Source organism: Taurulus bubalis, assembly GCF_910589615.1.
Source record: "Taurulus bubalis genome assembly, chromosome: 13".
NCBI classification, from domain to species: domain Eukaryota; kingdom Metazoa; phylum Chordata; class Actinopteri; order Perciformes; family Cottidae; genus Taurulus; species Taurulus bubalis.
In genome coordinates, this window is record NC_136601.1 from 11579657 (window position 1) to 11599189 (window position 19533).

At 40.9% G+C, this 19533-nt stretch overlaps 2 protein-coding genes across 3 annotated transcripts; one reads left to right on the forward strand and one right to left on the reverse strand.

Moving 5' to 3' along the window:
• The first annotated feature begins 4713 nt into the window (after nucleotides 1-4713).
• On the forward strand, nucleotides 4714-10852 carry stx5a (syntaxin 5A). Of its 2 annotated transcripts, XM_079228574.1 has the most exons (12): nucleotides 4714-4799; nucleotides 5317-5529; nucleotides 6137-6207; nucleotides 6461-6516; nucleotides 6612-6682; nucleotides 6818-6934; nucleotides 7100-7156; nucleotides 7278-7359; nucleotides 8478-8564; nucleotides 8721-8824; nucleotides 9036-9157; nucleotides 9465-10852. In XM_079228574.1, the coding sequence occupies exons 2-12, from the start codon at nucleotides 5467-5469 to the stop codon at nucleotides 9622-9624; spliced, it is 990 nt and encodes a 329-aa protein (XP_079084700.1). In that variant the 5' UTR covers nucleotides 4714-4799; nucleotides 5317-5466; the 3' UTR covers nucleotides 9625-10852. The 2 variants fall into 2 exon arrangements, with proteins under 2 accessions (XP_079084700.1, XP_079084701.1); XM_079228575.1 differs by lacking the exon at nucleotides 8478-8564.
• Nucleotides 10853-11760: 908 nt separating this feature from the next.
• Nucleotides 11761-12997, reverse strand: LOC306746236 (protein RD3; the record flags this gene model as incomplete). The annotated part of the gene is made up of 2 exons (XM_079229115.1): nucleotides 11761-12136; nucleotides 12690-12997. The coding sequence occupies 2 exons, from the start codon at nucleotides 12995-12997 to the stop codon at nucleotides 11761-11763; spliced, it is 684 nt and encodes a 227-aa protein (XP_079085241.1).
• Between the last annotated feature and the right edge of the window lie 6536 nt (nucleotides 12998-19533).

Below are 19533 nucleotides of genomic sequence, written 5' to 3' on the forward strand. Positions count from 1 at the left end.
CCACATAGAAGTCTATACTACATCATCAAATATGTTGAAAATGATACCAGGATACAACCGTGATGTTACATATATTATTAAAGGAAATGTCTTATTTTTTCGTATAAACCTCTTGTTTTCTTCCTGTCACTGTTTATCCACTCTAACGTCCATCTGCTCTGACGTCATCGCCCCCATCTCTTTGTTTTAATCTCTCCTTTAACGATAATGAAAGGTAAACAGACACTTTTGATTACAGTAACACCATGGGAGTCAGGTACAGACAAAGTGCGTGTGTGATGTGTCGTGGTGTTATGAAACATAATATTGTTCCCTCTCCTCCTCTCGTTTATACTGCTGAGTCAGAAGCTGGTCGAGTACAAAGGTGTGCAGCCCCACACAAAAGTTAATTTACTCAAGAGCAGTTGAGTCTCTTGAACTTACTTAATACTTCTACTCCACTACAATTCAGAGCCAAATGTTGTACTTTTTATTTATTTCAGAGCTATTGCTACTCGTTACTTGGCAAATTAAGATTTTACATACAAAACACATGACCAGTTCAACTTAAATTTTACTTTAAATGTGTTTTACAGCCGGGTGAAACGTGGGCTCAGATATAAATAAAACAGGATAAAATAGATCAAACATATGGTAAAAGAAATGCTAAAACTCACATAAAAGCTCACATAAAACAATGTGGATCATGTGACAAACCTGGAGTACATCCATCCGTTATAATCCTCACTAATAAAATGTATTTATTTCTGTAGATTAGAGCAAACCAACTGTATGGTAAAACATCTAAGCCTAATAAGACAGTTATGTAATATATCATGTTTTAACATTTGCAGGGGTCATTCTGCTTCGTCAAGATTATGACTAAAACATTTCTTTATTGGTGCTGGTTATTTTTACATCATGGTGTTACTTCTTTTACTTGAAATGAAAATATGGGATTTAAAAAAAGACAAAATAACCACATTTTCCTTTTACAGATTAAAAAAATCCAATTCATAAGTAAAACTAATTGCTTAGTTTATTACACTCAGGGCTTTTGCCGCTGCATGCCGGTATGACCAGTAGGTTATGGCGCTAATGAGCAAACTTTAGAAAGATTTTTTTGTGGAACTGAGTTGTCTCACTCTCTACTTTTGCTATTGTTACCCTATTTTCAGCAGTTACCCCAAATTGCCAGTTGTGGCCATAATGGTTGCTGTTCAACAAAAGTTTCAGTGTGGTTTGTGTTTCTGTGAGAGATACAGTGTCTGGGAGATTAAGTTTGTCTGTGTGTTCTGTGCATTGGCATTGCTGGGCACTGTGGCTGTTTTCCCCTGGCATTGATTATGATGGATATGACGATAATGATGATGACGAAGGTGGCTGGCAATATGATGTTTGTTCTCAAATTATCACCTCACGTTACAGAGCAGACTTTAGACCAAAGGACGAGTGATATGTTAATGACTATGTCTATTTGTAGTAGCTATAAATTGATAAGCTTCCATGACAGTATTATTGACTTTGTATAATGATGATGGCGTCATATTAGCAGCAGTTTAATTTGGCCATCGTTACTCTTTACAGAGTGTGAAGAAGAGAGGAGAGGATGAAAGAGGAGAGGAAAGAGGAGCTAAATGCTGCTTCCAACCTATCTGTCTGGAAGGGCATCATGCCAGTACTAAATATAGCTGCAAGATTAGGGAGACAGAGAGAGAGAGAGAGAAAAAGAAAAGGACACAGTGAGTCATCCATCACGATACAGAAAAGATGCCTTTATTCCCAAATCTGCTTTTTTAAGCTCTGTGCACGTCAGAACCCCCAAAAATATTTCATCGTACGGGTGAATAAAAATGGAAAGGCAGAAACGCTGCACAGACTTTCATGTGGGTCTTTGACTATTCATCATCACGTTCTCATACATTTCATGCATTCATTTGACTTCCTGTGTATATTCAACCAGTAAGCTCACATGTATCCCTCTACACCCTCTCACTTCATCCATCTCCCTCTGCACCTCTCAGTCTTTGCACTTGTATCAGGACTTCCTGTATTTTTCCACCTTGCTCACTCTGCGTTCAGAGCCATGTTTTTCTAATAACTAGCTGCGGTGTCCTCCCTGCTTTTGTAGCAGCAGCTGTGTTGAAGCAGGTACTGGACGCTATCTGGCCTGCAAGTGTGTTTTGTTAGATGATATCAGCACCCCTGTGTGTGTGTGTGTGTGTGTGTGTGTGTGTGTGTGTGTGTGTGTGTGTGTGTGTGTGTGTGTGTGTGTGTGTGTGAGAGAGAGAGTGAGAGAGACAGAGATGAAAGACTAGGAGAGAAAGGGAGAGAATATGTGCAGTGCAAAGACGAATCACGTGTGTTCGCTGGTTTCTGCCAAACTGACAGGAAAGCGGGTGTTTTTTAGCATCTCTTGTGAATACAAAGAACTTTTTTATTTTATTTGACAAAATAAACAAACAGTGTTATCTGCAATCGAAACATGGATCCACCGGCCTCGTCTGTCTCAGTCCACTGAAGGACATCAACCTTGATAAAATATTAACGGCTCCTGTTACTACATGGGGAACCAGCATCTGAAAAGACCCCCCGAAAAATCAAATAGTTTTGCTCTATTGTCATGACCATAATTAGGTCTAGTTTTGCCAAAGTGTGTTGTGCAACATTCACAACATAAATGTAAGAATTCAAAATAAAAAAAAGACTACAAATGGTTTTAACATAAACACACTGACATACATTATTTAATTTAGTGTGAGACGACACTAATGCACAGTTGTGCGTATGTGTGCTAATGTCAACATGCTGCTGTAAAATGCTCATAATGACAATGTTTAGAAGCCAACGTTCAGCAGGTATGATGTGAACCATATCGGTACATCGTTTCATAGCTAGTGGACCGCCTCAACCAACCGACATAGTTATGGATAAAATTATATGATTTCATTATTTTTATTTTCTTATTAGTCCCATGCTTAGTAATAAAGGAGCAGTGGGCAGCCGGTTCAGAGTCTTGCTCAAGGACACTTCGACATGCAAACTATGTGGAGACCAGGGATCGAACCGGCTACCAGGACGACCACCCTCCCCATGAGCTACAGCCGATGAAATGAGATTTAGTTTAACAATGTAAGGCAATGCACATAAAGAAAGAGATACAAATGAGAAACTGTTCTGTTCCGTCCTGATGTTTGTCAAAGAGATCAAAAATGTGTGAAAGCATGGAGGTAGGTGTTTCAGAGGAAGAGATAAGTATGGTAGATTATAGTGAGGTATAAAAGGTGAAAGGGAGTGTAGATGAGGGGTGGTGCAGAGGATAAGGGGCGGGTGAAGGGATTTTGTGGTTGGGGTCTAGCAGGTAAGGAGGCGAAGGCATAGCTGTGGTCTGGGCGTGCTGGAGCCTGTCAGGCAGAGGATGCGGGTACCAGTAGGAGTCAGAGGAGATCAGAGAGCCGGCTGGATGTTATCGCTCTGTCCATACCATACCTGCAGGTCGACTCACCTGAGCCGGCAGCCAATCACATCCTCTGTCTGTCTGTTCATTCCTCCTCTGATCCCTCTCAAAAAACTCAAAGGTTCAGCATAACATCACTAATGACACATCTTGTTTTGGTTCAGCAGGCGTCAGCCGGAAGTGACCGATTGATCATTTTGTTCCTCTTATTCTATAAGTGCACTTATATGTTTCTCTGTTAATAATTTAGGTTTAATAGCATACAGTATTACTGTATTGCATTGTTTGATCCACCATTAGGCTCCAACATGCTTGTATTTATCTTGTAGTAAAGGATGCTCAAACCTACCACCTGAGAAATGTAAATCCTGACTAGACAAAATAATGCAATGCAATCTTTTCAGATTAATTAAATCAGAAAAGCGATCATCAAACCACAATGTTTATGTAGCCTAGTTTTTTTAAATTTAAATTAGATATTGTTTACAGTCATAGTAATGTTTTTGTTTATTGTTGATACTAAATCCAAGGGTAAATCTGCAGTATATGTGACTCTAGTCTAGAGTATGTGGATAAACTGAGTATGTGGATATACTGACAACTCCTAAAAACTGGAGTTAAATTCCTTGTATGCTGGAACAAATGTAACAAATAAAGCGCTAGTGGCAAGGCTGGCTCCAAGGCGCAGACCCCGAAACCCCAAAGACTACAAAGCTTCAGGTGAAAGTCCACTGTTTTGCTTTGTTTGGGAATACAGGAAAATATACTTCTTCAGCACACAAAACTGCCATTAGAACCTGATCTTGAGAGCCTGGGTCAAAATCTAGTTTTAAGACCTTAATTATTTCAGTTTATACAACCCTTACTTACATGAGGTTTATATCTACTCACCTGGCAATATGTAATGTTCTAGCACAGGGGCTATATCTGTGCAGAATTGGACCTATAGCTACTATTTTTCACTCGCAGGTTAATTTGGCCATGATTCTAGGATTTAAAGACACCATTGCATAATAAAAAATTAGGCCATTAGGTTGGCTATTTATTTCATTGGTTTTCTGGTTAAACTATTATATTGTATTTTTCCTGTTTTATACTTTATTGTGGCATTTTGTACTGTCCTTCTTTCTTACAGTCATATAAACTAAATAATGTACATACTATGAAGCTAAACTACAAACAGGAGGTGTGGCGCCCCCTGGCGGTGACGCGTTGTACCGCAGGGGTTTTCATCCTTGGTAAAGCAGACGTGGCAGTGACGTCGGTGCCGGAAACGACCCGGATCGGAACTTTAACTCCTGGGTTGATTAGTTTAAACCAGAAACGTCGAGGGCTCCCGAGATATGATGTAATGTCGATTCAAGTGAGTAGGAACTGATCGTTTTGTGTCTTTTAAATCAGATGTAACGTCGCATGTTGAGCTTAGGTCGAATTTAACAAGATAGAGCAGGTGAGACCGTATGGAGAGTCCAGTTAGCTCTCTGAAGCTAACGTTAACGTTAACCGGTCAGGCCGTGATCAGCTGTGTGTCGCGATGGACGGCCTTTACTCGCAGAGAGCTATTGTTACCTCATGATGTTTGTATTTAACTCACCTGGGGCCTTATTTGTGAGCGGTGGCAGTCATTTGTCATGTATTGTCTGTTTATTGCGGTTCAATCGATCTCCTGCTGTTAGCTAACGGCTAACTAACGTAAAACCTCAAACTGTGTTTATTTATTAGTTAACTAGCGTTAACAGTTACATTATAAACTGTGTTTTTATCAGTTACACGATCAACTGTGTTTATTTATTAGTTACATTATAAACTGTGTTTATTAATCAGCTAGCTACATTTCAAACTGTCAGCTCACGAGTTGTTTTCTTTTCCCGTTTCTGCAGACATGTGTGTACATATGCCCATGAAGGATACCCCACCTTGGATGTGAGTTTTGGGAGGTTTTCCTCTTGATCGACCACACAGACCAGAGGGAAAGGGACCCGGTAGTCCCAGGTTCGAGAGCCGGCTAGTGACCCTTTACCTGCGGCAGGATGACGTGCCGTGACCGTACCCTCGAGTTCCAGTCCGCCTGTAAATCTCTCCAGGGCAGACCGGTGTGTTGACGCATCACAGCACAATAACTGACCACGTTATGTAAAATAAGGCATTTCCCCCAACTGTACAACATGTACATTACAATTATGTGTTACCACTGTAGTTTTTTTGTAGCTCAGATGAATTTGGGTTTGGTGACTTTTGCTTTTAGTTTCTTGTTTACTTCCCCCTCTGTGTCTAGTTTTGGTTCCATATTGTGATAGATAGTTAGTTAATGTTCCACTCAGTGCACATTGTTGTCACAGTTCTTTGGCTAAAAGACAAGCCAAGGGAATTATTATTAAACTTGCTTGTCTAACGTTATCTGATATGTTTTTAAACCCTCAAATGTCACCATTGATAACAGCCTAAATATGACAGTGTCGAATGGACTATCTCAGTGAAGGGTGTGATCAGTAAATAATTGGAATTTTAACCAAATAATTGACTACAATGTTTAGGCTGTCAATAAGTTGGACTAAATTAGTTCCCTGACACTTGATCATTTGATTAAATCAATGTTGAGGATTTCTGCAGCCCTATTTTCACAGTTACTCCTTGATTGTATCTCCAATTGTATTTCATACTCTTCTCTCTCTCTCTCTCTCTCTCTCTCTCTCCTGGCAGAATGGAGTCCAGCTCAGTAAACCAATTCTCAGCGCTCTCAGGCAACGCAGTGACTTCACAGTTATGGCCAAGTAAGTCTTCTTACGTCTTTCACCAGCTCATACATATTTGTTCTTTTATGATGATTTGGGGTGTTGCAATATTTGTGTTTGCACATTCTCACCTCCTTGTCCTTATTGTTTGGCAGAGCAGGGAAGCACAGAGATGAAATTGGTAGAATCTCATTCCCTCTAAGAATGTAAACAAGCGTATTCAACATGTTGTAGTACTCCTTTTGGTATGTGTATGACAAAGAAGGCTACATTTTTGTTTGTTTTCTTGTAGGAGAATTGGAAAAGACTTGAGCAATACATTTGCCAAACTGGAAAAGCTCACTATTTGTAAGTGTTCCTTTTTTAATGTTATTTTAGCCTAAATCATCTATTTTTGTGTCATGCTGTTCAAAGTGCTGATTCTTCATGCTCTTATGTTTTAGTGGCAAAAAGAAAATCTCTATTTGACGACAAGGCAGTGGAGATCGAGGAGCTAACGTACATCATTAAACAAGTAAGTTGAATTGTTAAAATCCCATGAAATGTGGTTTTGCAAGCATGTACATTATTTGTAAATATTGCAGCCACATTTAATCCTGTATTATCTTGTAAAACTATACACCCTGTTTTCTATCTCTCTTGCTTTTAGGACATCAACAGTCTAAACAAACAGATTGCACAGCTGCAGGACTTGGTGAGGTCCCGCGGAGCTCCAGGTGGCCGACACATCCAAACCCACTCTAACACTATAGTGGTGTCATTACAGGTAATTAAATACTTCAAAAATAAATTGTGTTAAATCTCTAATATAATAGCATCATAAAATGTTTTTAGATTTCTTGTTCACATATTGGTGCTCTGTAACAACTGTACACAGATGAATTAAGCTGCACTTTGTTGAACCTTGTTCTGTATCTTTTGTTTTCTACAGTCCAAACTGGCTTCAATGTCCAATGACTTTAAGTCAGTCCTAGAAGTCAGAACAGAGGTGAGAGATGTTTGTCATACTTATATCATCTATCAAGGCAGACAAAACAAAAAGATTTTGAATCGGGTGCAGGTTTCTCAGCCGTGTTTACCTCCTCCATCATTTGTCCCTTTTCCTGTAGAACCTGAAGCAGCAACGCAGCAGGAGAGAGCAGTTCTCCCAGCCCCCAGTCTCGTCTTCTCCTCTGATGGCCAACAACTTCAGTAAGTCTGTCCACATGTTAGCTTCACACTAGAATTTTTACAAGGGTCTCGCAGTAAAGTATTGGCACCAACTGGGTCAACACAGCATGATGTTTCAGCTTCATAAGGGCGTGTTCACTCTTTACTGATTATTGTTTGTGGGAAAAGTTTTGCCTCAGCCACATTTTGTGCTGATTAAACGCCTAACGCAGCAGTATCTCATTCAAATCCCAACCTAAAAATAATCTCTTAAAACATGAAAGGTAACTGTTATATACCAACTGGTGTAACCTTAACATGCAGGACAAATTATATCCTGCTCATCATTTCCCAATTTTGAAAATCAATTATTACCTAAAACATCGCCTGCTCAACATCTCTTCATCTCACATGAAAATTTGTTTCAAAAAGAGTTATAGAGTGAACACATCTTTTTATTGAGTATTTGTTTTAGCTTAGAGGCAAACCGCTTTATGTCTTGCTCCTACTCAGTTTACTTTTTTTTTTTTTTTTTTTAAACAAATAGACAAATGTTGTCCTTTTTAGTGATCACAGATGCTTGCTCTGGGGGCGTTTACACTGCCAGTGAAACGTTTATGAACGGGTTACATTTCAGTTTTTGGTAAAACCGCAAACATTGTGCTCACTGTTACCGACAATAAATTATAGGTAGCAAATTGATGTGTGAATTAAAAATGTTTGTAATATTATATTTGTAATAACCAACAAATAATTGAAAAGAAGTTTGAAAGGAGAGTAAACATTAGAATATAACAGTCTAGACTTAACGGGTTGACCTGTCCCACCTTTTAATAATATATATATTATACGATGGTGCTCGTCAGAAACGGTTACTGTACATGACTAGACATGTTTACATCTTTGGAACACTTATCGAGGCACTTTTGCTCATTTAAAAAGTTCTTGTATACCTGGTCATTTTAAGATATCCTCACTAGCTTATTCACCATGAGCAAATTAGTTGAAATTTAGCTACGAATGCCATAGATTTACAGAAAGATTTTGACTGGCAGTGTTCTTTTCTAACAGCTGTTGTGTTTGGGAACTGATCGAAGTCCTTGTGAATGATAATTATTGTATTTGGTCATCTATAATGCAAAAATTAAAAAATATTTTAGGGAGCCGCAAAAAAGGGGCCCAGGAGCCGCATGCAGCTCGTGAGCCACGCAATGGTTACCAGGGCAATACAACCTCAAATTTAAAAGGTATTTCCCTGGAACGCCTGACTCTCCCAGTGGGTATAACTAGCCACTGTATGTGCCCGCTGTTCTTTTTGTTTCCCCCCTCTACCATTGAGGATCTCTGTCTGATCTCGTTAAACATGTGTGTGTGTGTGTGTTTTGCTTGTTGTCTCCCTTCAGAGAGCTCGGTCCTGATGCAGGATGAGTCCAGGAGTTTGGGCGACGTAGCCATCGATATGGACTCTCAGACCAATCCCCTGCAACTCCAGCTTATTGATGAGCAGGTAGACTGCTGGTGTATGATTGTCAAAGTCAGGCAGATATAGAGGAATATGTGCGAGCACAAATTGTTGTTTATTTTTAAGTTAGTCGATGCGCATTGTTGTCACTATTAGTAGAACATCTATCAAAAATATTGGACTGAAACCTAACTTAATGGATAAACTGTGCTGTACTGTTGCCCTCATTGAGATCTTGCTGGCTGTGCCGTTACAGGACTCGTACATCCAGAGCCGTGCAGACACCATGCAGAACATTGAGAGCACCATTGTGGAGCTGGGCTCGATATTCCAGCAGCTGGCACACATGGTCAAGGAGCAAGAGGAGACCATTCAGAGGTTAGACGGAGCAAGAATTGGGGGGGGGGGGGTGATATCCCAAAATGTTAAACTACTCTTTTAATAAACAAGCAATAGGAAACAGAAAACTGTGAGTTAAGAAGGGAAATGCTACTATAACTTAATTGACTTCATGCCGAATTCAGTTGCTTGTGATCAATTCACATTGATATATTTCACTAAATGGACTCTTCATAGGAATTTATTTTATTTATATATATAACCGGAACTGACTGATCTGAAAGAAAAGGTCTGATGGTTAAAATAATTGCCAAAAACTGAACCGCCTGTTGTCCTTCCCTCACAGGATCGACGCTAACGTGGAAGACACGCAGCTTAACGTTGAGTCCGCCCACACGGAGATCCTCAAATACTTCCAGTCAGTCTCCTCCAACCGCTGGCTGATGATCAAGATCTTTCTCGTCCTCGTTGTCTTTTTCATCGTCTTTGTTGTCTTCTTCGCTTGAAGAAAAGGGAAGCAGCTGAGAGGAGAGGAAAAGCACATTGAACGAGGTGAAGTGAAACTAAAGCCGGACTAAGACGACATGTCCAGACAACGTATTTATAGGACAGACTTCACTTTCAAAGTGACACTTTGATGGAGGCCTGGGAGCCGCTCACATTCATTAAACAGACTTTCCGGTTATGCCCAAGCCACGGACTCTTGATCTTAATTCGACCATTCAGTGATGAATGAAGATGTCGAATTCTGTCCAAATGAAAGAATAAATTATCTAAAATCCCCACTTTGTAGAGAGCGCGAGAGAGAGAGAGAGAGAGAGAGGTTGCTCAGTATTGTACTTTGACCAATTTATTCATAAACATTTAATCAAAATGGCTATAATTTAATGGTTTGATTCTGCAAACTGTCTTTTTAACTTTTGATTTTCTTGTTTACCCCACATCATAATACTAATTATATAATAATCATACTATTTAAAAGCCAAACAACAGAACCTTTATCCTCAGATAATTTTGCTTCTTAGTTTACTTACCTATTATTGGAGAGCATGACTGTGACCTTCTTTATCAACAATTCATCACAATTTATCTCTTATTCTGTTGTGTTTTCTAACTTTATTTGCCAAATGGGTACTCGTATAGAACTGTGACACAAACAAAGACGCGTATTGTGGTCCAGCATTTCGTGTCCGGAAGGCACAAGAAGTTAGACAGCTGAGGGGACTTTTGCTGGTGGTATTCCGATACAAGCTGTACGAAATCACAAGATATGTCACAAAACTGTTTTATATGAAACGGTTTGGTTGTTCGCCTTTGGGCAGGTTGAAAAAGTTAAAGCCTCGCACATTAAATGCTGCGGAACGATTTCAGCGTACGAGTCAAGTATCCGAAGGGTCCAGGTTTGACATCAATGCTTATGAAGGGGTCAGGCTGGCTGGTTGCAGAGGCTCTAATGAAGTGACTCAATCAGCCAGATTCCCTGGAAGTGTCTGATTGGATGCCACTGTTGTAGTAGCTTCTCCTCTTAATCTTTCTAAACGTATCGGACGTTACTATAAATGACCATAGCTTTTTAAAATGAAAGAGAAAACATTCTTCCGATTTTTTTTTTTTCTCCCCTGTCTGTTCTTTTTTTAGCCAAATGCCTTGACTTCAGTGTATAAAGTGCAAATAGTGATAATGATGTATTGATAAGAAAGTGCATATTAATAAAATGATAATGGGGTGCTGGCATTCATGGCTGAGATTTTCTTGGGATAAGAGGATTAGTCGGCAGTGATATAATTAGCCATGCTGGGAGGCTAAGATTAGCTAAAAGAGATGTGCTAAGCAGGTGCAGCTTTGTATGACATAATTCAACATATTTACACCAGAAACATGCGTAGTACTTATATTTATTTACAGGCCCCAGACATTTTTACATATAAATATTGAACCTTCTCAACCACAATAAGGTGATAAAGGTCTTTGCATCTTTCATTCCTTTTCTTGAAAGGCGTCAAGGCTTCTAGACTTAAAAAATTTAGACATACACATAAACGGGCAAAAATTTAACATTTAGTCTCAAATGCTACACAACTGTACAACTGTGCTACACAAATGCTACACACATCTTTGTGAGGGGAAACATGTATTAACCGCATAGAAATAATGACAACACTGTATATTTGTTCCCCCATATACAGATCATATTCACAATAAAAAAAGAAAGATTACAGAAGATTCTAGTTATTTCCTGCTTGCAAGGATTTGCTAGATGGATACGCTATGAGTGTACTCGATAACCGAGCAGGTGGCGCCAAACTGACTGCCGAATATCCCACAATCTACTGCAAATACCAGCTGTCCTGTCTGTTGCATGACATGTTTTTAATAAATGCTAATCACATGTTTCGGAATCTTAAAACCAAAACCGCGATGCTTTCGGGATGAACTAGAGACTTCAAGTTCATTAGCAATTAGACCGGTTTCCTGAAAGTTAAGAAATCTTCCTAAGCTCACTTTGTAGACTTATCTTCTGTTTTTGAAATGATTTGGAACAAGAAAAAACACTCCTCCCCTTATTTACATTCAGCTGACCCGTCTCTCTACTTATCGGTCCCTCCCACCATCCTCTCTGCATTGTCTCTCCCCTGAGTCTCTCACCCCTGGGCACTCTGCTCCATGGGGCTGATCTCTGGCATGCTCCTGCTCCTTCCCTTCCTCGCCCTGGCCTTGATGGCCTCTTCCTCTCCTTCTCCATCCTCCTCCTCCTCGTCGGACCAATCCACCTGCTGCTCCAGATTCCCCCTGGAGCCTCTCATGTTGCCACCCCTGAAGAGCTGACCTGTGCGGAACTTGCTGCGGAAGGTAACAAAAGACAGGCTCTTGCTGCGCTGCTGCTTCTCAAAGATGGCATCCTGCGTCTGCAGGTCGTCATTTCCGTTCACCTCGTCCATGCAGTCGTGTAGCACTGAGCGAAACAGCCGGGGGACCTCGTGAACCTCAGGCTCCATTTGTGTCACCAGCCTCCTGAACCTGCAGTGGGAGCCGTGATTATGCAAACAGCCTAATGTATAATAACACATGCATTAACAGAGTAGTTTGATAAAAGAGAAGGGAGTTGTAGCCTTAAGAAAGGAGGTGGCGTGGCAGGGCAGTCTTTTTTTAAAGGGTGCAGAATCCAATGTTGTTGAATAATAGAAAATGAAAGTGAACTAATTGCTTCACAGACTTTCAGCTTTAGACCTTTGTAATGCAAAAGCGGCAAAAACAGACATTTGAGCACGGTTTAAGATCTCTGGTTGGGATGTCATGTGTCGTCATCTCTGAGAGAAAGAATGTGTCTGGATCTGAAAGTATCGGCCTGATTTCCAAGATATAGTTAAAGGGTGTTATGGGGATTAGATTGAAACATTGCAGGTCGCGCTTCATCTGTTTCTTCTTCATATTCTATTTCCAGTCTGTATTTTAGGCTCTTAGTCCAGCATTACATCGCACTGTTTCAGTCTGGCTCACTATTTCAATTTATTTTCCACCCAGTCAGTTTCTTCTATGTCCAACTCTCTTTGTGTCTCCCTGTCTGTCTCACCTGACGATCAGAGGGCCACACTGTGCGGGAGGGATCTTGACGCAGAGGTCCTGCAGCTCCAGCAGGTCTTTGGGGGTCAGCTCGTAGGGCTGTGGGGTCGGGGCGGTGGCCAGCCAGCTGTAGTCAGCTGTGGAGGAGGAGCTGCGACGGCGGCGGCGACCCTCGGTCGCCCGCTCCAAGCGGATGCGTTCAGTGCGCTTCACCATGGCCCCCAGCTCTAACATCAGAGTATTGGTCACCAACTCCTCAGAGCTGCGCTGGCCGGGCACTTTGGGCTCAAGGGAGAAAACAGCTGACCAAGGAAACATCTGGGACAGAGGAAAGGAAACATTAACATTTGCAGACCATTAAATACAACCTCAGCATTATTTTACATTTTGGATACAATCTTTTCCAGATATATGGACTTAATCATGTCTACTGTAATTGTTTAGAGAATGTAAGCTTCGATAATCACAGAAAAACTCAAAAACACTGTATAACCACACTGTACAACCTTTATGCCAGATAAATCCTTCAGTACAGTTCCTTCAAGTAAAACAGAACTCTCAAAGTTGTGAACGGCAAACAATTGATCTAGCTGATCAATACAAACCACGTTTTCTGAGGAAGAATAGTATCACTTGTCATTCTCTATGCTCTCATAGAAGTTTAACTTGTGTCTTACCGTCATGAAACTGGGTTTACAAAGCTGCAGTGTATTGTTGTCAGACAGAAATCCACCTGTTGCCTGGTAAAGCCTCTGCTAGCAGCCAGATGAACAGCAGGTCTCTATGAGCTTGTGACATTCAAAAAGGGTAAAAACTCCTCGGACTCCAGCTGGCGGCACACAGCTACCTGACTGCCTTGCTACCTTTGACGGTCCTTGGCAGATAGGGTGTGTACTTCAGTGAGGAGCCCGTGGACTGTGTGTGAGTTTGGGATTGAGAATATATGTAATCCTGTATTAATAATGAGCGAGTTATGAGAGGAGCTTACCTCACATGAGCTTACGCCTGGGAGAGTCGTGTGTGTTGGTGTTTGTGACTGACAATTTAGGTGGGGTGTTTGTATAATAGCATGGGAGTGTTGGCTAATTAAGTTAATCATTTAATTTAACTTTAACACATTAAAAAAAATATGTTTTTCCTTCATTTTTTAATAAAACTATAAACTGAAGATTTCAGCTCACTCAGGCTGGACAGTGTCTCGTTCAACGGTACTTTAAACCACTTCCCCAGTGTCCGACAGAGATATTTATGGGCAGTCATGAAATTTTAACCAGCATACATTCTGGTTTCAAACCGTTACCCTGCTGCCATTAAATCTGGCTCAACCCTTGAAAACAACAGTGTACGTCTCAAAATGGTCTGCCGGTTCGCAGACAATAATCCTTCAGGCACACCTGTAATTACCAAACTGTTATGGACGAGATTACATAACTACCCAAGTAATCTCTTTCTCACACACAAACTCTCTTGTCTGTGGCACTGGCTAACAAATGGTTTCGTATGGAAGGTAACTGCAGGCTAGTTCCTGGGTTTCCGCACCACTCAGCACTGAGCCACCAAATCCCAGATTAGATTCAAATCCAGAGCCTACCTGGAAGAATGAGCGACTATAATGACTATTATAATCTAATTACAGTTCCCTGCAGTGGATGGATGTTGTTACTGCTGTAAATACACAGGAACTGTAAGTGATCAACAGTGTTTACTGATTAAATGTATTTGATTAATACAAATACTAGAATTCTACACAATAGCTACAATCCTCAGACATAAAAACTATTTAAAGGATCATATCTATTGTGTTCGTTCAACATCCAGAAAACGACGCAGGACAAACACATATGCAGAGTCACTAAGCTAACGAACCACCTTTAAAAGGCCACTTTTGAAGTATTGATCAACTTTAGACTTGTAGAAAACGTCTTTCATTGTGCTGCAGCAGAGGAGATGAATTTGCATGTATTCATATTTTTACATATCAGACCCTTAAAATTAAATAGTATATATTTTATTGTACTCTTAGGTGGAATTGCTGTCTTTTATCAGAGAACACACTTTCTTTAACAATTTTAAAAGTTGGCCCCATAGTCAAAGTGACCTGGAACATTAACAATTGTTAATTGTACAGTTGTCCTTTCAAAACAAAAAGGAATTGACTACATATTGGTGAAGTCACTTAGTTACACTGGACTCCTTTTACAAATAAAGAGGTATTTTCAAAGGTGAACGAATGATATCGTGCTTACTTTTTTAAAGAGCCTTACTGAGAGACTGTTGGACTTAAGTTTGATCTTAATGAATCATGAGTAAAGCACACACATCTGGAAGCACATTACTACAGCTTAAAATCATTTATATACATTCAACAGGACCCTGAGGGACTTTACACTTCGTACTTCAGATAACGTCTTGTTTACTGCAAACACTTTGCCCTATAGAAGAAGATACTCATTTGAGATTTTCTTACATGACTACATATAGGAATTTGTTTTGGTCTTCGTGTTCTGGGGTCACCAACATGAAGCGTGATGGGTAATTTGTTCTTCGGCCAGTCACTTTTTTTAGAGTGTGGTTTTTGATCTAGCTGCTCTGTCTGCTCATATCCTAATTGCAATGGTAATACAAATATTTGAATTATAGTTAACAGTATATGAATCACATTTGACGATTTCTATCTTCACAATGAGCTACCTCGTCATCGTGTGTGTGTGTGTGTGTGTGTGTGTGTGTGTGTGTGTGTGTGTGTGTGTGTGTGTGTGTGTGTGTGTGTGTGTGTGTGTGTGTGTGTGTGTGTGTGTGTGTGTGTGTGTGTGTGTGTGTGTGTGTGTTTCTCCAATCAAGAGAAACTTGTTGGTCTCTTAGGCAACGACCTCTTCAGTGTCACCCAGACACGGCCCGACAGTCTAAAGTAGGTTAATAGAGGAAAAGTAGATTAATAAATGTCAGTGTCCACGTCATGGTTAAAGCTATGTCTTGCTCATTTCCATCCATTATTTATGTGGCGAGACCAATGAAGCATGAGCTGATGGTGCCCCTGAACCATTTGTTGAAATAATGTTGTGTTCAGCACATTTTGTACCATATCTTTAAAATCATTAGCTGCTGGGTGCCTATAATTTCCATTTCCTCTCACTCCCTGAACACAAGTATGTGAAGGATTTACCTTTAATTGCTTCGACTTTGATGTGTGTTGATTTGAATAAACGCAGCATGTATTAGCAGTAATAAAGGAAGTCGTGAAACCAGATTTCCACTCGGGGAAACTCCCCAAGACAGTCCTTCACATTCTGCTAATGAATCACATCTGCCTGAAGACCTCATCAGTTCATGAGTGGAGCTTAATCCCGTTGTACCAAAGGAAACTATAGATAATACAATGATTGTCAAACAAAATAAATATAAAAATATGTTTCGATGGAAAACGGCAGCTTCGCTCACACGTCTGACCGCTAGAGGTCATCAGTAGGTCACACCGCCGCGAGGACTTTTCCCAAAACATTCCCCGTGCTACGTCACTAGGCTCCACCCGCTCCTCGTGCCACAACGACTCAGTTGGCTTGTCAGCTGCACGAGACGCGCGGCATCTTGTCTCAGATATGAAAACCGTCAGCTAACGTCAGTTGATCGCGTCGGTTCTGTTCAAAGCGACGGTTGGCCCGGTGTGTCGCGGAGGAGAACTGGAGGCCGCCGTTACTGGCGAGCGTCGGTGTCGGAGCTCCCGGTCTGAGTGGACCTCTGTAGCGGTCTACGGTGAGCGGGGAGTCGGGTGGTGAGGGGTTAGCTGTAGCGTCGCTGCTAGTTCAACCCGAGTTATCGCCACTGAAGCACCAACAGGCGGGAGAAAAGTCTCAATCAGTCTCGGCGCGGGGTTTGTGAGCGTTCACGTGATCTCACTGACTGACTGTGGTTACTTTTAAATTGAACATTTAGTTGTTGTGGAAGTTGTCGGTCGTCGTTTGTTGTCTGAACCTCGTGACCGTCCGCTGGTTCAGAACAGGCCATGGTTCAACTCCTGGATGCCCGTCTCCTCCTCTACTCAGATAACTAGCTAAACCTGCTGTTAACCCATTAGGCAACCCACTCGGGGAACATTTCCCGGGAAGGGACGATAAGCTACTCTGTCTTTAGTTTGCTTCAACGTGAGGAAGCTGATGGTCTTTACACAAAGCTGCCTCCTCTGTTATGGAGGTGACAGGTTGTCCTGCCTTAAAGGCAATAGTGGCAGGTAGATTGTATTCTTAAACTGCTTTAGAGTTTAAACTAATACACTGATGTTTGCATATGTATTATGTCAACTTCTGGGATTTTGCTAGTGTTGGTACCTTTTTTTTTTCTCAAATATTGAATACCTGTCTTTATTAAAGATTATACAGTAGAGTATCAGGAAACATGAAGAGAGCATTGGCTATGGCCTGCAACAATGGTCCCCTGCCGTAATTCAATAAGGGATGTTGCAAGTATGTGTCTTAGATCTAGGGAACACCCTGCCTGCCTCCGTCTTGATAAGTACTGCACTGTGACTCATGTCAACAATGGAAGTCATTCAAGGATTTCATTATTCTGTCGCTGACAGTAAGATATGATTTATTTTGTTTATGTATATAAGATCTGCTGATTTTCTCTTTAACTCATTGTAAATTGTGTTTTTGTCAGAACTGATTAAAATAAGCTATTTGAGGTTCCCCAGGCTCTGGGAACATTGTTACAGCGATATTTCTTTCACGGTTTTCTGATGTTTTATAGCCTAAACTATGAATTGATGAATAATGAAAATAATGTATAGATTAATCTGATACAAATATGTGATAGTTGCAGCTTGAAACCAAATGCAGCTTGTTTACCAGCATCATTAATGCAAGGCTTAAATTAAATCACACACTCACTTGGAAGAAGTTGAGTATTTCTGCCACTCTAGTCTCCAGGGACACGTAAACACAGTGACATAGCCTGTGAGCTATGACTGGAACAGACTGATGTTAATCGCCTTGAGGCTGGAGTGCATGTCAAAGCTGACTTCAGAATTAACTTCTACAGGTTTGGTCTGGCCATTTATTTTTATCAGGCTCTTCTTCTTTCCTACTTTTTCATTTTGTGTCAATTTCTTGGTGTTCACCCACATTCTATAAAAAGTGATGGTGCAGTAAATGCAGTGTTTACAGATTTAACTTGAAAACAATTGCATTACAAATGTGATGTACTTTATTTGTAAGTAAGTATATAACTGTTGTCGAAGTTTGAGAGGGAGAGAAGAGATTTATTTTAAACTTCAGGTCCTCTTGGAACATTGCAGGCGGTCTGTGTTGGAAAACACTGAGTCACAGCTGCCCAGCGGTGACAACCAGTCTCTTCCTAAGGGATCAAAGCCTTAGCAACATAACATATTCAAGACAGGACACACAGCCACAAACACAGATGATTGAAAAATGAAGATGATGTGGTGTGGATTGGATCATCTGTTAAAGCACTGATTGACAATGAGCTCCCTGCACCTTACTTCCTTAGACCTGTACTTCCTTTGTTTCAGACTGTGTGTGTTGCTGGTTTTCTTCACTCCAGCTGCTGACTCCCATGGCTACAGGAACTGTCTGATTCCAGATCAGTCAAGCCAGAATAAGACAGGTCAGCTTGCAGGGTTTCTCATCGACGCATGCATTTGGCACAAATGGCTAACCCAAGGCCTCAGAAACCAAGTTGCCTTTTGAACAGAAAGGAACTGTTTTCTTCAGTGTCTTATAATGCATGCAAAAAAAGAAATCCAGAAGTAAAACTTAACTTGTATTTAACTTTTTTGTGCTGATGTTATTTTCTCACCCTGTAAGGCTCAGGGAGAGAGAGATGAGTTGGGCTGAGGAGGACTGGACGGTGGGGCTATCTGGGCGGGTTCTGCAAAAGGTGAAGGAGTTGCAGGTCCACCAGGATCGACTGTCCAGAGAGAACAAGCAGAAACAGCTGCAACTGGACAACATCCATACGAGCCTTGAAAAACAGAACGTGAAGGTACAGGCAGGCATTCATGTTGAGAGACACATCCAAGCCTTCAATTCAATAAAACACTGTCATCTTCTTTAGTGTGACCTACATATTGTTTTTCTTCCTTAAACAGCTGTATGAACAATGCATTTGGAAATGGCAAACTTTTGTAAATTATATGTTGTATAAACATTTGATAACCTGTATAATCCTGCCAAACTTTGGCAGAGCCAGTCATCTTTGACACGATTTGGTATTTTCATACCAAATCCTAAAATACGTACCGTTCCTCTTCTTTCTCCTCCTCTTCCCTGTCAAGTATGAAGAGGTCCGTGGCGAGCTCCAGTTTCTGCAGAGAGAGCTCCGGGGTGTTCGAGAGGAGGCCAAGACAGCAGTGACCAGCAGCGAGCGCCTGACCCAAGAGCTTCAGACTAAGCAAGCCCAAGTATGCTCTTTGGAGGGCCAGGTAGATGCTGCTCGCACCCTCAACAACAAAATCGCCCTCGAAATCAAAAGGTTAGGACCAGTGAAATGACATTCATGGACACCAATAAAAATAGTCTATTATATGTTTTGTAGCTGTCATTATTCTCATTGGGTTAATGGTGCCACATTTGGCTCTTCTCAACTCTCTTTCTCTCAGACTGGAGGCAGAGCTGGAGAAGCTGCAGAACAGCAGCAGATCGACAGATACAACGCTGTTTTCTACACCGTGCTGGAATACAACCACCCCCTGGGAAGACAATGGTAGAGTCATGCAGAACCTGTTTATTCTCTTTGGTTCTATATCTTTTCACCAATGGATTGTATAATGTTGAAAATAAACTAGAAAATGCATGAGCACATAGTTTATACATAAACGCCCTTAGCGCCTTTCCCAACCT